Source organism: Gossypium raimondii, chromosome 2 (assembly GCF_025698545.1).
Source record: "Gossypium raimondii isolate GPD5lz chromosome 2, ASM2569854v1, whole genome shotgun sequence".
NCBI lineage: Eukaryota > Viridiplantae > Streptophyta > Magnoliopsida > Malvales > Malvaceae > Gossypium > Gossypium raimondii.
The window spans coordinates 4,913,967-4,932,016 of record NC_068566.1 but is presented as its reverse complement, the minus strand read 5'-3'; the positions used below and the strand labels follow the sequence as shown (position 1 = coordinate 4,932,016).

The 18,050-nt window shown below is 34.2% G+C and overlaps 1 protein-coding gene across 3 annotated transcripts; it reads right to left on the bottom strand.

Annotated features, from left to right (window-relative positions):
• Positions 1 to 13,099: 13,099 nt before the first annotated feature.
• On the bottom strand, positions 13,100 to 17,483 carry LOC105787817 (probable glucan 1,3-beta-glucosidase A). 3 transcript variants are annotated; one of them, XM_052625173.1, is made up of 11 exons: positions 17,242 to 17,483; positions 16,765 to 16,875; positions 16,524 to 16,639; positions 16,308 to 16,415; positions 15,573 to 15,758; positions 15,000 to 15,158; positions 14,569 to 14,738; positions 14,319 to 14,474; positions 13,754 to 14,106; positions 13,489 to 13,668; positions 13,100 to 13,384 (listed from the first exon to the last, which is right to left on the bottom strand). In XM_052625173.1, exons 2-11 carry the CDS (start codon positions 16,838 to 16,840, stop codon positions 13,281 to 13,283), a joined length of 1,608 nt encoding a protein of 535 aa, XP_052481133.1. In that variant the 5' UTR covers positions 16,841 to 16,875; positions 17,242 to 17,483; the 3' UTR covers positions 13,100 to 13,280. The 3 variants fall into 3 exon arrangements, with proteins under 3 accessions (XP_052481133.1, XP_012469833.1, XP_012469834.1); XM_012614379.2 differs by having other exon boundaries at positions 16,308 to 16,427; positions 17,242 to 17,482; XM_012614380.2 differs by having other exon boundaries at positions 16,308 to 16,427; positions 16,765 to 16,859; positions 17,242 to 17,482.
• Between the last annotated feature and the right edge of the window lie 567 nt (positions 17,484 to 18,050).

Sequence of the window (18,050 nt, the reverse complement as noted above, 5' to 3'; positions counted from 1 at the left end):
CTCGTGGTGATAAATGTGTGACAATTATAAGGTATTTTATGTAAGTAATATGTTAGTCCAAAGATTAATTTATTATTTGATATAATTTATTGTCAATGTTTGGTTGCTACAACAAGAGTACCATTTACTGTTAATAGTATTGTCCGAAGACTTGATATTAATGTTGTGTTTGGTATCTTGAGATCGGATTAGCCATTATCCTGAATTTATTGTTTACTTATTAATATTGATGTGAGCTTGTTTTTATTTATTTATTGTCCTATATGCAGTTATTTCATCTTCTGCTGCCACAATATCTGCTAATATAAATTTTATACCCATACTTAATGGGACTAATTTCAATTAATAGAAAAGACACTTCCTCATATTATTGGTTGTATGGACATAGATCTTGCACTAAGGGAAGAACAACCCGCACCTCTCACTGTGGAAAGCACCCTTGATGCTAAAAAGGATTTTGAGATGTGGCATTGTTCAAATTGCATGAGTCTAGTGATCATGAAGCACAAAATTCTAGAAGCTTTTAGGGGCACAAAATCTACAAAGATTACTCAGGTCAAGGGTTTCCTTGACAAAATTGAGAAACATTTTACTAAAAAACGATAAGGTTGAGATGACATCACTTCTAACTTATTTGATATCTATGAAGTATAAGGGTCAAGGAAATTCTAAGCGATCTAGGGGCTATGAGTTTTATGATCCCACAATTAGGAATATTTTTGAGACAAGAACTAAAATATTTTTTGAGGATGTTGAGTTTGGAGGGAGAAATAAGGTTAGAGACATTGCTTTTGAGGAGGAACTAGATTCTAACTCAGTTCTTACTATCACTTTTGACGATTTTCAAGTTCTTATACCTATCATTGATCAAGAAGTGAATCTAGAACCTCAACAAGGTAATGTTGAACAACTCCATATTCAAGATGAGGTAATTGTTCCAGAAAAACAAACTCAACAACCTCAAGAACAAATGTCGTTAAAAAGGTACACTAGAGAAAAGATTATAATGACTTTAGTGGAATATTTTGACCTTAAGTTGCATCAGATGAATATTAAGTTAATGTTTTCTCAATAGTAACATTGATCATACATTTATGTGGTGCAACTAGAACACTTTGAGTCTGATGATTCAAAGTTAATGATTTGCAAATTAAAGAACTTCATTTATGGGCTTAAACAGACTTCTCGTCAATAGTATTACAAATTTTACCAAATAATTATCTTATTTGGTTTAGAGATGAATTTAGTCAATAATTGTATATACTGAAGTTTAGTGGGAATAAGGTTTTATATTTGGTTTTATATGTTAATGACATACTGCTTGCCAATTGTTGAGTATGCCTCATATTTCAGTCAAATAAGAGATTGCTTGCAAGTCAAGTTAAACAAAATATATTTTCTTTCTAAAAATTTAGTATTTATTAGTATAATATATTTAGCATTTATTAGCATAATTTATTTAACTTGCAATTTAGCCTATAAATGACTCTTTTACAACCTTAGAAAATACACTCATTAGAGATTATAACTCATAACACTTTTGAAGAATTTTGTGTTTATGTTTTAAAGCTTCTTTATTTTTGAGTTTCGGGATTTAATTTTATCTCCATATTTTGTACTTTTCGTTCTTTTGTCATTATAGTAAAATTATTTTTACCCGTGATTTTTTATCTTCTTTGGAGGGGGTTTTCCACGTTAAATTTGTGTGTTCAATTTCTCAATTTCTTCTACTATTTTTACTTGTTCGTTGCTTAGTCGGGTCCATCCCCAACAAGTTCAATTTCTGCAGATCAACTTGTTCAAATATGGCAACAACAAGGTTTGGCATTAAGAAATTCGATGGTGTCACAAATTTCAATTTGTGGCAAGTTCGGATGATGACAATTCTAGTTTAGACTGGCCTGAAAAAGGTCATTACCGGGAAAAAACCCAAGAATCTAGATCAGTTAGAATAGGAAGAGTTTGATGAAAAGGCTCTGTCTGCAATCTAGTTGTGTCTCACTAATAGGGTATTATAGGAGGTATTGTTGAAAAATACCTCATTCACCTTGTGGAAAAGGTTAGAAACTCTTTATGCGACTAAGTTTTTGGCTAACCATTTAGTGTTGAAACAATGTATATTTACGTTTCACATGAACGAATGAGAGCTTCTTAAAGATCACATCAGTCAATTCATTACCCTTTTAAATTATTTAAATAACATTGAGGTTCAGATTGACGATGAAGATCAGGCTATGCTATTATCGTATTCTTTACCCCTTTCATACAAGTCTTTTAAGGAGACTGGTTTATGGTAGAGACAAAATCTCGTTCGAGGATGTAAAGGGTTATTTGTTGAGTAAAGACAAACTCAGCAATGAGTTTTGTTTGGATAGCACGGTAAATAGGCAAGCTTTCATTTTGGTAGCATCAAAGAAGCGAGACAAAATGTGTCACTATTTTAAGAAGTTAGGTTACGTCAAAGCAGATTGTTATAAACTGTGAAATAAAAAGGCTACTGAGAGTATCGAGGAAGATGTAGCTGGTGCTAATTTGGCCAACGAAAGCGGTGATGATTTCTTGTTAGTGTCAACCAGCAAAAGCTCTGAGCTTACGTCTGAATGGATCTTAGATACGAGATGTTCTTTTCATATGTGTCCCAATAGAGAATGTTTGTCCACATACAGTTTGGTTGAAGATGGAGTTATGTGCATGGGAAACTATTCATCCAGTAAGGTAATTGTATTGGTACTGTTAAAATTAGGATACAAGATGGAATGATTAGGACACTCTCAGATGTTAGGTATGTACTTGATTTACGAAAGAATCCCATCTCTTCGAGTATTTTAGACTTGAAAGGTTGTAGAATCAACATCAAGTTGAGCGGTATTAAGGTGTCTTGTAGGAATATCATTTGTAAAAGGACCGGCAGCCTTTATATTCTAGAAGATTCTATAGTGACCAGAGAAATCTAACGTTCCTCTTGTGTTACGGAGTCGAAGTCAACTCGTTTGGCGCGAATGCAACTTGGTCATAGGAGGGAAAAATGTATGACCATTTTGTTGAAGAGAGGTTCTCTTTTGGATGCAAGTTTTGAAAAGTTAAGGCACTGTGTTCGTGAAAATTATACCCAGGTTAGTTTTGATTTGGTAGTGCACAAGTCGAAGGCTAGAAGTCTTCCAGCTTCTAAGCACAGATTCGACTCAGTTAATTCTCTGCATAGTTCAAGATAGGCCCATGGCGGGTTTTGGCAAAGATAGCATTGTGAAAATACAACTCAAGTTGGAGAGTTGTTAAGTGTGCCTCTCATTTCAGTCAAATAAGAGAATGCTTACAAGTCAAGTTAAACAAAATATATTTTCTTTCTACAAGATGTTGTATTTATTAGTATAATATTGTAATGCCCCAAAAATCCCTTATATATTTGCTTTCATATGTTTGTGACACAAATATATATATATATGCTTCAGTGGTTATGTGTTATGGAAGTGTCTGAGAAGTCTTGGGTTCAGGCCTTGGCTTGGGCAAAATTTTTGTTTTAATTGAATAAACTCCTATCTTTAGTCAGTAAGCTTAAAAATAAATATTAAAAAAAGTGTTAGAATGGGTCTGCTGGTCTGGTGGTTAAATGGTGAGTTATAGTGTTAGGGGTCATGAGTTCGAATCCCTATACGTGTAAAGGGGATTTTTTTTATACATGTGCCGTGAAGGATTTTGATATATGGTAAAATTTTGAGTATTTTAGAAGTGTGGGGATGTTGTGGCTGATTTTTAGGAGATTGTTGAGGGAATTTCAGTTGTTGAGGGATTTGGGGGATTGAGGGAAGTGTTTTGGGGAGATTTGGATAGAAGAATTTGGATAGAACCGAAACTAGTACTGGTAATTTCGGTTACTCTCTCTCTTTCTCCCCAATTTTTTGATAGCTTTTGGTTTTTCTCTTTACTTTCATCTTTTATTTTTCTTCTTGTTTCTTTTACTTTTGCTGCCGTTCGGTTCTTCACAACCTCCACCCACTGCTGAAATTTTGAGATTTTCGTGCTCCTCTTTTTTTTTCTCCCCAAGCCGATGATAACTGTTTTTTTTCCAAATCTTGGTTGCTCCCAATCTTTGAACGATTTGAATTTGTTCTCTTTGCTGCCGAATTGCTGTCAAAATTACTACCGAAAGTTCTTTCCCCCTCATCTTATTTTTTTTCCTATTTGCTTCATTGTGTTTATTCATTCCGTGAATAAGCATATGTTTTCGTGGTACAGTAAGTTTTGTTTCTACTTCTTGATTAACTTTTGTTTGGTTAAGTGATTTAAGGGGATTTTCTATTGGTTGTTTAGGAGTTGACCAAAGGGTTGGATGTCTATGATGGATGTCTTAAGTGGGTGAAACCTTCATCCTTACTCTAGCGAAGGTATTGTTGTTGTGAGTTTAACACTTGGTCAACTTCTATGTTTTCGATTAAGCAAAGGCTTAAGTTAATTAGTAATTGATCGGTCAAATGTAGGTTTCAAACACTTGGGTAAGTTTTCTCAGCAAATAGAAATTAGGTGTATAAACCCTGCCCAAAACGTAAACTGATAAAAACAAAAAATTATGGCAATTGACCCTGCACGAGTGTGCGCTCGTTCGTGTGGTAAATCGAATGCATAAAATGTGGGCATTAGACTATTGCGGTCACCATGAGCGATTTCGTGGTCTTAGGTCGTTTTGGGCCACAATGAGCTGAAATGGGCTATGTGGGCCCAACAGGCTTGTAGAACCCACACGGGTAAATCACACGAGCGTGTGGAAAAAATTGGGCCAAACTGTGTAATTTCATAATCGAGACCAATTCTAGGCTATGAGGGTCACATTAGTGTGTGGGCCCACATAGGCCCGCATTATGGGTCTTGAGCCTAATTTCACTATTTGACTGTTAAGGTTGCACGGGTCACCCAATATGAACGTGGACCTACTGATGGGTTGGTAAGTAGACCTAAACTCCCAAACTGATATGAAATGACTGTTATGCCCTCACGTGGTAAAATGACTGTATGCTTTATGTTATGTATGACTATATATAAGTATGTCATGATATATATATGTTACATACATGTATGATATGTTGCATGGGAATGAGATTATTATGATTGGAGGAAATGTACTGTACTGGCAGCTCTGCTGCAAATACTGTTTAGTGCCGCAACCGGTGTTAATTTTGGAGTGTAGTGATAAGAGGGTAATATTATCCCCACATGGAGTGCTGAGCTGGACGGAGTGGAGTGTAGAGGCTAGTTAGGTAGGATTTCTGATTACATGTCTGAACTGTTACTGTCACTATAATAGGCTATGGCCCACACTGATATTGATACTGTAATGGGCCAAGGCCCAAATGTATGACTGCTTTTGTATTGTAATGGGCTAAGGCCCTAATTGAAACTATTACTGAAATGGGCTTAGGCCCAGATTGTGATTGTCTTCTGTCTGTTTGCTTTATATGGGATTACACACTGAGTTTTCTTATACTCACCCTTTTGATTTGACTGTACAAGTAATCCCCAAACATAGGCGAATCAGTGCGACGAAGGACTCAGCGTTGGCCACACGACCTATTTTATTCGACTTAGTACATAATTATAGTTTTGCTATTATTTTGTGGTATTTTTACTGTAATAATGGCCTCTTTGGATTTTAACTTTTAAATTGGGGTTTTACTTTGTTTTGACTTACAACTGCTAGTAGTAGGGATAATCGAGTTTTTTAAATCAATCAAACGTTATAACAAAATCACTCAAATAGACAATGGTTTTAAAAAGCATACGCAATAAGTGGCGTTTTGAAATTTATGACGTTTTAAAAAAAAAGAATAACTTTGTGATAATGAATTCTGTTTTGAAAATGAACAACACGTCCTAATAATAACATAAGATTTTGTAAAGAGGTTATATAGAAAAGAGATTTTTTACATTAACTCATTTTTTTTGAAAAACATTACCATGTCACATCGTTTGATTCGGCCATAATGTCTAGGCTGGGTTTGGGGTGTTCCAAATATATTTAGCATTTATTAACATAATTTATTTGACCCACGAATTTAGCCTATAAATAAGCTCTTTTACAACCGTAGAAAATACACCCATTAGGGATTAGAACTCATAACACTTTTGGAGAATTTTGTATTTATATTTTGAGGATTCTTTATTTTTGGGTTTTGGGGTTTAGTTTTATCTCCATCTTTTGTACTATTCGTTCTTTTTCTATTATAGTAAAATTATCTTTGCCCATGGTTTTTTATCCACGTTAACTTTGTGTGTTCAAATTCTCAATTTCTTTCACTATTTTTACTTGTTAGTTGCTTAATTTGGTCGATTCCCAACATCAATAATAAGTATAGTCTTAATCAATGCCCTAAGAATGATTTTGAGTTACAAAAATGCATAAGATTTTTTACATTTTAGCAGTGGGAAGTCTAATGTATGTTTAGGTCTGTATACATTGGAATATTGTGTACACTATTGGGATGTTAGGCAGATATTTAAGCAACCCTAGTTTGGACCATTAGATAGCAACCAAGAGAGTTATAAGATATTTTCAAAGAACAAAAGATTACATGCTCACATATCGGAGGTCTGATTAGTTAAAGATCATCACGTATACAGACTCTAATTTTGATGGAATATGGATACAAGATTTTGTCACTAAGGTGCAAATTGTGAAAACAAATTGCAATCTTTTATTCCAATAGCAACAGGAGCACATCAAAGTCAAAACATATAGACTTTAAGTTCCTAGTTGTTAAAGTGAAAGTTCAGAGTGGTTAGGTGTCTATAAAGCATATTGGGATAAACTCCATAATTGTGGATCCGTTTACTAAGGGACTACATGCAAGGTTTTTCATGAACACATTGCTCATATGGGTGTAATGTCATTTAATGATATTTGGTTTTAGTGGGAGTTTGTACTTTTAAATGTTTTTATGTTATAGACACATTTTCAGTTTTTTCAGTTTACGGATATTAAGTTTATTTTTTGCAGAAATAAAGTTTATTTGGTTTATTCACACCCTAATTTTGGCAAGGTTTGATCTCACTAAGGTTTAAGGAGGGCCAGCTGGAAATAGACATGTTTAGATCATATTGCATGTAATTTTCATGCTACACATCCATATTTAATCTATGTCATTTGGTTGTGTTAATATATGTGATCAGTGATGGATTTAGTTATGATATATGTAACAAAAGTTGCATTGGTTCTATGTTAACATAATTAATGGACGAGATTGTTCGGAATACCTTTTGGATATGATAGTAAAATTTTGAGCTCATAAGGTTATAATGACACGTAATTATAGAGTAATTAGTATATATATATATGGTCTTAGTGAGAGATTGTTGGAAAATATGGACATCACATATATAATAAAGGTAATTAATTACATGTTATTATTTACTATCAAAATAGGTTAGCCTAAATTAAAAGTGATCTAATTTGGTTAAGGTTTATTGGGCTTTGATTATTAAATAAAGTATAGGTCAAATATGTGTAGATACTCTATTAAATAATTTCTAATTGATGATGGGTGATTAGAAATTAAGGCTAATGTGTCAAAGTTATATATATTACGGTTATGGTCCCCAAAATATAAATAAGGTAACTTTTCTAATATCCTTTTTTTAGAAAAGAGAGAGTCGCCTTCTCTAGATTACTTGTGTGCTAATTTGGAATATTAAAACCCCAATATCCGTAGATTTCAAGAAATCAATGAATCTAGGTACACTTCCACATCTAGTTTTGTTCTTGATTTATTCTTAATAATTTGACATGACAGATCCTATTAGAGTATGCCCAAAGATCAATCATGAGATGGTTATAATAACATACTTGATTTATCATGTTTATTAATATAAGGCGTTACCATTATTATTTCAGTGTCTTTTCTGTGTGCATAAATAAACTGTTTTATAATAATATCCTGAGAATAATATGATTATTCTTAAAAGGTCCTTAGTCAAGTATTATTGTTGGCTAGGACAACAATAATGCATTAAGACTAACATGTAGTTGATCGATGATAAAGTGTTGTCATTGATATGGAATGTCAAGATCGATTCATGAATATGTGTGTGAAAGAACAACATATTGGACTGACCCGTTATGAGTATGTTTCTTGGATTATTATGTAATTGTCACAACATTACTCATAGTGATTAATATGTATATGAACCTCAGACTTGAGATCATCATAATCCCAACATCGTGAGTTGTGTATTTTGATACAGTCAAACGTACACCGTAACTGGTTGTTCTATAAAGGTTGATGTTGGATATACCACAATCTGTGTAGAGGGATATGGTTGATCGATATAGGATAAGTCCCTCCTACATAATGGGAGTAATATCTTAGGCCACTTGATTGAGTGAGACTAGAAATGCATGGCCATGCTCAAATAAGTTGATATGAGACGTCATACTTATTTGTATATCATAGTCTACTTAAGATATCAAGGAACATGGAATGGACTATGCAAGTGTGACTATTCCATGACTTGTGTCCAATCCAGAGATAAAGGACTTAAAGATTATTGCATGAAAGGTTAATTATAAAAGGTTATGTCGAATCATGATTTCTTGTGACTTAGATAGCAATGATGCATTGCTAGGTGCCACTCATTGTTTGTAACATTAGAATCGTTTTAGTATTACTGCTAACGTTATAAGAATCTACAAGGTCACACCCTATAGTTGAAATGAACGGAATAAAACATAGTTGGTATTGTGTTTGGTTATCACTTGAATTAAATTAATTATAGAATTAATTAATTGGGTAATCAAATATCGGACATATTATATGTACAAGGTTGTTGTACGCATAATGAGAACATGAATTTGGTTAGTATATAAATTCAAATAAATATATAGTTTACCGAATCATTATTATAATTAATGTAATTATAATTTTCGATTAAAAAAAATATTGATATATTTATTTAATTTTAAGAAACCCTAAAAAGGGATATAAAATCCCGTTTTTCTTTGGTTGGTGAGTCTAGTAGCCGTCAAAGCAAAATCTTCTCAAAAACAGTTTTTGGGATTTTTTTCGTTTATTGTCAACAGGGTGGATTACTTAGAGGCCAGGGTCACGATAGATTGCTGCTAGATTCGATAGCGGACCAGATTACTCGTTGCCGAGGCGTCGCTATCTACTCAGAATCACCATTCGGTAATTTCGAAACATTTTTCACCCCAATTCGTTCCTCACACATGGATCCATGGTTAGGATCAGCAGATTTTTATTTTTCCGCTGCGCCGTAGGGGTGCCGGCGTTCCAACAGATCCTGGCTTACAGTTCTAATTTTATATTAGATATTATTTACAATTTTAACAAAAAATGGTAATTTAATCTTTTAGTTTTTTTGGTTGGAATTCTTTTAACAAGAAAATTAAATTGTTCAACTAACAATTTACAGTAGGAATCGAAAACACAAATATACTAATAATCCTTAATTGATGAAGGATCAAAAAGAGAGCTGTATGAAAAATCTGGGAGCCAATCAATTCCATTTGGAGAAATCTTTTACTTTAATTGTTGATAAGTACAAATATCTTAACATTTTAAAAAAAAAACCCTCTAATTCTCTATTCTCCATCAATTCCATTTGGGACAAAAATTTATCTTCGTATTTTTGGGAAATTTTTCTGTATATAGTTTTCATTTTAGAATTTTTAAAGATCTTTGGTCCTTTTCTTTAAAATTTGGGATAAATACCAAAACTATACATGAACTATGATTTAATGTGCAATTGTATACATGAAATTTTGATTTGATCCAATTCTTGTAAATTATTAACACGATTATTGATATAACATCATTTTATGTTTATATTTTGCATACATAAATATAATTATATTTATCTAATATAAAAATAAATTGATTTATTTATTTTATGATTAAATCAAAATTAAAGTTTCAAGTATACATTTGAATCGTAATTAGAGTTTTATTGGTATAATTGCACCAAATTAAAATTCATGTATACAATTACACAATAAATCAAAATTTATGTTAACTAAAAAAATGTGGGTTAAATTGGAAATCTGGGTTTTCTTGTCAACTAAAATCTTTTTATTTTCTTCATTTTACCGAGGGTAAGAGGATTTTTCTCCATTTTCTGTATTGATCGATTTCAAAGGCAATTCTAGTATTACCAAATTGCAACTTTTGTAAGAATTCTTAGAGAAATAGAAGCCAAGGTAGCAACAAATTTTATCCATTTAGTTTGTTGGGAGAAGTACATTCATTGCCAATGTTTTGAAAAAGATTGAGAACAGAGCATACTTAATTCATTGATAATTCTATGAATTTATACAACTAGAAAATGGAATGAAATAACAACAATTATTTAAATTAGCAAAATAAAATAAATTCAAATTATAAATAACAAATAAAAGTGATAGACCAAAATTAAGTATTCCAACTATTTAAATGAAACCCTCAAATTTGGGGTTGTGGAACAACATTTAATTTGGGAAGTTGATCTATTTGATCCACTGCATGAATGTGGTTCACTTCGAAAGTTTATGCCAAAGGGAAAGGGAACAAGGTATGACTAAGGGGGAGATAAAGTTATGCCAAATGAACTGTGTTCATGAAATTAGATCATTCTCTAGAAAGTTAAATGGAAAAAATTCAATAGATGTTAAGTCACCCTTACAAAACTGGAAAACAGAAATGAGATTTTGTTGTATTGAAGCAACACATAATGTATTGTAAAGTTTAAAGGAAGAATTTCATACTTCAACATTAGACTCGTGATCGAACCGGTCAGACCATCGATTCGTAGTCTGACAATTTATTGATCTAATTGTAGGTTAAATCGGTCCAAAAATAAGAAAATAAAAAAATTTTTAATGTAATAAAATACTTAAAATATGCCTAATTAATATAACTGATAAATTGAAACATACCAAAAATAAAATTGTTTGGTTCCTAAACACTCAACTGAAAAATTTTAAAATTATCTCATAAGATAAAATACGAATTTTATTAATTTTAACAATTAAATGGATGCTCTTAGTGGCATTGTTGATTATTTTCTTTGTTTTGGTCTATGTTGTTTCGTTCTTCGTTGGCTTTGCTTTGAGAGTGGTGGTTCATGGAGGAAGGGATAGCAGCGTTGACTATAGATGAGGGTGAGGAGGAGCCATGGAAAATGAATACTGGAGATGAGAGTACGCCGATCTCGGTTGAATATAGTTTGGTTGGTTGTTTTCTGACAGCGACTGTTATAAACTTCCAATCTATGAGGAATACTTTTGTTAACTTATGGCATCCGAATGGAGGGGTTACAATATTGGATCTGGGGGAGAAGCGGTTCCTCTTTTAAGTTCTATTACGAGGTTTGATAGAGCGATTGATGGGGGTCCTTGGACCTTTAAAAATCACCTCCTTGTTTTCCAGTGAAGGAAGGTGATGATCCTCAAAAACTCCTGCTCTTCTTTGTGAATTTTTGGGTACAAGTGCATGACTTGCCAAAGGGATTAATGTCCGAGCAAATGGTAACTCAATTCGGTAATTTTGTGGGGAGGTTCGTAAGTTATAATGCTAAAGCTAGTAGTAAGGGGTTTATACGTATCCGGGTAGCTATAGATGCTCCAAGTGCTGTTGAAGAGGAAAAAGAAGATTTTGCTGGCCTCAGGGTCTCAGGCATATGCTTGGTTTCTCTATGAGAGACTTACGCTTCTTTGTTTCTTGTGTGGGAGATTAGGCCATGCAGAAAGTTTTTGTCATGTACGTGCAATATACATGGTAACAAGGAATTACCGCTGGAGTAGGGTACATTTCTGAAAGCGCCGAGGAGGAGGTCATCGCCGGTTACCAGCCGTTGGTTACGTGAAGAAGGTGATGTCTACGAAGAGCAAATTACGGGGGGATAAGGATGGAAAGGGAAAGATTATAGATGATTATTCTAAATCCAATCTCATAAATCAGTATAGCGCCAGGGATTAATTTGGCTGGCAATTATCAGATTGGTAAAGCATGGATTTCTTTTGCCCATATAAAGGAATGTGAGGATATGAGGCTGTTTGAATGAGGACAAGACCATTAATATTATGGACGGTAAGAAGAGGCCTAGGATGGGTGTTGAGAAAGGGACTAATGGGCTGGGCAATAACCAAGATGAATTAATGGTGGGTGAGACTATTATTGGTAATGGAAATTTTTATCGGTGGGATCCAGTGGCCGGGCCAGCCGGCAGCCATGAAAATTTTAAGCTTAAACTGTCGAGGTCTCGGCAACCTCCGGGAAGTTCGTTCCCTTCAAGAGTTGATCCGTCATCATAGGCCGGATTTTATGTTTTTAGTAGAAACTTTAGTTTATGGTGGGCGGTTAATTGTTTCGGGGTGGATCGTTTAGGTAGAGGAGGTGGGCTCACAAAATGGTAGGATAACAGAGTTGATATTCGGGTGATTAATTATGCCTCAAAATTTATCAACGAAGCTTGTAAAGAGGTGGATGGCTTGAAATGGAGGCTGACTTGCTTTTTTGGGTTTTCGGAAAGAAGTAGTAGGAGGGAGTCATTGGAGTTACTGAAATCTTTGGTGTCGTTGGGAGGGGAGCGGTGGGTTGTGATTGGCGATTTTAATGATATAGCGAGCATGGAGGATAAGGAGGGGGGAAGCCGATCACCCACATTATTTAATTGATGGTTTTAGGAGAGCCTTGGATGACTGTGATCTTCGTGATGTGTGTTGGAGGGGTTATAGATTTACATGGGAGAGAGGTAGGGGCTCAGCAGCATGGGTGCAAAAGAAGTTGGATCGAGCAGTGGCTAATAGTAGTTGGTTCAATTGTTTCCCGAACTCAGAAGTGTTATCAGTGGTGGCTACGACACGGACCATGCACCAATTATTTTGTAAACGGAGGTTAGTTTTGAGCAGTGGAGAAGGAAACGTTTCCGATTTGAAAACAAGTGGTTGGGGCATCAAGAGTTGTGACTAGTAGTCGGCATGGAGGGCAACGAACGTTATAGGTAGTAAATCAGTGTCACGCGAAGCTGACGGAGTGGGGATTGACTATGGATCAGGTTTCATTATCAGAGGTGAAATGGTAATGATACGAGTCGTAATTATATGGCTCTCCGGGAAGAATTGAACAAGAGGTAATGACTTCTGGATATTTTCTACTCTAAAAATATTATTGGACTTGCACATTTGCCCAAAATGAATGAAATGACATGACTAATGAAGTAGCAAAGAGCTTAAGATAGGGTTTCTGAAAAAGGAAGACAGAAAACAAAAAGCCGCACTTGATCTTTCATCTTCAGCAGGTTCATATCCAGTTCTCAACCAACTCCAATATTTGACACTGATAGAAGCAAATCGATGCGAGTAAGAGCCATCTTAGGCTATTGAAAACTTTCTTCTCTGAACTACCTGCATGAATGTACGTCAAAGTGAAATGCGATAGAAATGCGATAGAACCAAGTGATTTAATATCCATGTTTGGAAACAAAATGGAGATGGGTTTAGAATGTTACTTAATCGGAGATAATTGTTCCTAATGTTCCATTCAAAATCCCAGTGCTTTCTATCATTTTTGAGTGTCCAATAAGCCCACCCAAAGGAAGCTGCATTATACACCTCTAACTGTGCCCTTCCAAAGTCTTGATACTCTGATTGAGATCCACTTGTAACATTCCACTCATTCACCCACTCACCTGAAACAAACAAAACCCTAATCATAGAACATAATGTTTTAAGTCGAACACTGTTTAGTTGGGAAAAGAAATGGAACTTAGTTACCGATAAAAACGAGGGGACCATTGGCACCATTCAAAGCTTGTAGCTGAGCTTCCCTGCTCTTATAGATGAATTGGATATTATCTATAGCACTCAAGTTAACAAAGAAAGTATCAAAGAGATTGTAGTAATGCAAATCCACAACTAGGTTGTGTGAGCCTATATCAGCTTGATAAAGTTCCAGTGGATCTGCACTGCCAATTCTTTGGCAAATTATCACATACGCTGATGGAGAGTATTTCCGCACCACTTCATAGCCTTGTTTGTAATATGAAACTAACATGTCCAATGGAACTTCTGCAGCAGAGGGTTCGTTTAATAGCTCGATTCCCAGGAAGGCAGGATGTTTTGCATACCTGCAACAAACAAGATGATTCAATGGAATAAACTTGCCACTAATCTTAAAAGAGTCAAAGGATAATGATTAGCTTGTTAGGATTGGAAGGATTTTCTTGTTCAGTTACTAGAACATTTCAATGGAAGCTTGTATCCCTAGAACATTTCTTTTCAACCCTCATTATAGCTAATATCACTTTCAGGCGCAAATCCTATAATTTGTGGCAGTTACCTGGAAGCTAGAAAATCTATAACATGCAATGTCTGTAAAATGTAATCAGAGGATGTAGGCCAGCCTGTTGTGCCATCTCTACTAGCACTATGTTCCATTCCATTTTGGGAGCCAGGTGCTGCATGAAGGTCAATGATGCACTTTATGCTATAGTCTCTGCATCAACACATTTACGTACTTATCAAATGAAATGAAGAGCTAAAATCATAGCACTCTTAACAAATAATAATGAAAAAAAAAAAGGACTTACTCTGCCCATGAGAATGCATTATCAAGAGCTTCTAATGTCCCTCCAATGAATGGGGCTGGAGGATCAGGATCGTAAGCAATCCACCAACCAACAGGGATCCTTACAGTATTTATTCCATGTCTATATAGAAATTCAAAATCCCCTACGTTGAGAAAAGTATTTCTGTGCTTCTGCAGTTTCACCCAACAAGCAATAGTTAAGGAAACAAAAGATTGAATTTGAGCCTAGTGCATATAATCTCTGCAACCCTTAAGAATAAATGAATAAACGATGGTAGTATAATACCAAATGATATGTATCTGACATACTTGAGTGCTAAACCAATTGGACATGATTCAGAGTGATTGGCGAATGTAATGCGTTTTAGCTGTGTCTCCACCCCCTCCCATGAAAAAAAGAGAACAAAAGAATAGAAAAAGTGTTTATGTTACCTCAAGAACCTGCTTTGCCTTATTATGTCCATATCCATTTGCAAGCTGATAATCTCCATGCAAGTTATTAGCTACAATTGTCATTTCAAATGTGGCTGCATTATCATCCCATCCTGGGGTTCCTGGATAATCTGCTGTCAGCTGATTATCCATGGTGGCCTATAATATAAAAACATTTTCATCAAGTTTTGCTGCTTCAAATTTTGGCATCATGAACCTGGGAAAGACACACCGAGTAATCTTATATGTCATATGCCAATGCACACATTTTGGTCATGCTACAATTTGATAGCTTTATTCTCCATAGCAAAACCGTGATTAAAGAAGTTTGTCTTAATCTTTCAAATGTGACAATTAAACCTGGCTCAATACACACCCACTACAAGCAATACTGAGACCTTAATCCTGTGATTAACCAGCAATATAGGCTAAAATATTGGGTGTTAGAATATTTTAACCATATTATTCAAGAGGCAGTGGCAAAAAAACTGTTTCCAGCATTATTTGCAGCCAACATACTGAAGGGTAATAGTTGATTCATCAAGACAAACATGAAGAGCATTGGTATCATACCTGCAGATAGGTTCCACTCTTTATTTTGATATGAACTTTACCGTTATTATTTCTTTCAATTTGAAATGTTTCAGTTGAAGAAGCTGATTTTGCTGTTGCAGATGCAGAGCATCCATTACCATAACATGTAAGGAATTGACCTTGTGTGGTGCGGAACTGAAATTCCAATTCAGAAACTCTCCATAACTGCATGACAAGAAAATTGTTTAGATGATAAATTTCATTGCAGACTCTTATGAGACCAGTCAACAAAACAAGAATGACCATTTTCACAATCATTAATCGTGACTGATAAATGACATGAAACTCTACAATGCTTAACTTATTAAGAGAAGTAACAAAAATGATGCACAACTATCTGTTTCACAAAAAATCACTTTCCATTACATTCATAGAGAATTGAGGAAAATGAAGGCATGCGGTTGTAAATTTGTAATAGACTTTCATTCATCGAGGTAACCAGGAAACCAATTTGTTAGGATAAGACATAGATGAGTTTTAGTTTATGACAATATTGAAAAGCCTCACTCTGCATATTAAACCAGAATAAAACAATGTAATAGGCTGCATTAGACATTGCTAAGTAAACAGGAATAGATAATGGTTTCACTTACTATAATATCCGCAAGCAATCATAACACCAGTAGGTCCAAACAGTCAATCAAGCTCAAGTTTAGCATACAAAACATGATCAAATTGTGAGATAGAGACCAGCAAATTTGATCGGCTTCTTACCGTAAAGGTTTCCCATGAATATGCATCATCTCTATCAACTGAAATGTCCATCCCACCTCCACTCTCGGCAGAAACATATTTCTGCAACGTCACAGACTTGAATTGAACCTGTGTTCCATCCTACATTTCAATATCCATTAACATATGATTGGAATTTTCATGGAAAAAACTAAGAAAACCCCATAAATCATCAAAAAATCAAAGTTTAATACTCACAAGCATGTCTCCATTGGGAATGCCATCAAATAGAGAAGGTTTGATCCAACCTTCTATAACCAACCACCCTCCTAAGTTCACCCCTCTCACTTTAGAACCTCCATGCACTCCCTCCACTTACAAAATTAAAAGAGAATTTCTTTAACAATTTTGGTCTTCTACACAATTAAGCATTTTCGTTTTTTTTTTTTCAAGATACAACAAGTAATCCAAGGAAAAGAAAACCAAGCTTTAAGCTGACCTGCAACTGCTACAGAGAAGATTAGCCAACAACAGAGTGAAAATACAAATACCCATTTGCTAAAGACAAGTTCCATCAAGAATGCAGCCTCTTAACTGCATCAAACAAAAGCTAAAACATGGAATCCATTAAATCCAACAGAAAGAAAAAAAAAAGGAAAAAAGGAAGAGAGAGGGAGAGATAAAGCAAAAACCTCCCTCTCCCTGGAAAAAAAGAACCATCCACTTGGAGAGAATATATAATAATCCCTTCCTATCAACCAATCTATACAAAATTCAACCTTGTAAACCATAATATTTAATTATTTAACATGGGTTTTGCATAAATATATTGCATTGGTATCAAAAACTCAATCTTCTCCCCATATCAAGACAACAAAAAAAAAAAAGGAACCCCATTAAAAATATTTAACAGAAGAAGAAAAAAAAGAACAATTTTCTACAGTTGCCAATGAATAAGAAAAAGAAGAAGGGGAACCTGAAAGCTTCTCTTGATATCACATTTTTTAAAGGTACAAAACCCAAGAAAAAGGGGTTAGAAAGGAAGCAGCCTTTGCTTAGATTTGGAGTTAAGAAAAAAGTATGGTCTTTTAAGCACAAAAGATTACAGTTTGAAGTTGAAAACGCCTTTAAAAGAGCAAAAAGATAAGGAAGTTGGTTCCCACCACTTCCCGTTATACATTCACATAGAAAAGAAGAGTTCCTATTTTCTATATTTATGTTGATGCCCAGAGTCTTTAAACCCAGTCTTAACTATTTTCAAGTTATATTCTTCTCATTTCATTTCAAATGTATCATTATTATTAGGAGGTGCACTTCAACGCATTATGTTTTTATAAATATATCGGAAGGGCTATGGATATGATAAAAGAAAAATTTATAATAAATTTAATGTTAAAATAATAATAGAAAACCTTTTACCATATTTTAAATATTATCAAATTGAATATATATTTTTGGAATTATATATTTTAAGACAAAAATTCAAATTAGTAAAAAGCATATCTATTATTAACTCTAAATGTTACACTTGTAAGATCCGCACATTGTTTTTATGAGAAAAAAAGAGCTTAAATAGCCCTTGGTTTAATGGAGGTTTGGCTAAGTTAGAAATATTGTTTTAAGGGATAATATTAAATTATAAATTTTGAAAAGTAAACAAATGTACTTTTTTCTTTTTAGGGATTAAATTAAATATTTTTTAAGGGATTAAAGTATAATTTTATAATATATTAACTTCTAATTATAAATTTTTTAAGAGATTAAAAGGCGAATGGTCTATTTTGA

Coding starts and splice junctions, on each gene's coding strand:
- LOC105787817 (XM_012614379.2), bottom strand. CDS start 16,840: ATGGAACTTGTCTTTAGCAAATGGGTATTTGTATTTTCACTCTGTTGT. Junction 14,475..14,568: donor AATGCATTCTCATGGGCAGA/GTAAGTCCTTTT, acceptor GTGTTGATGCAG/AGACTATAGCATAAAGTGCA. Junction 13,669..13,753: donor TGGTCCCCTCGTTTTTATCG/GTAACTAAGTTC, acceptor TGTTTGTTTCAG/GTGAGTGGGTGAATGAGTGG.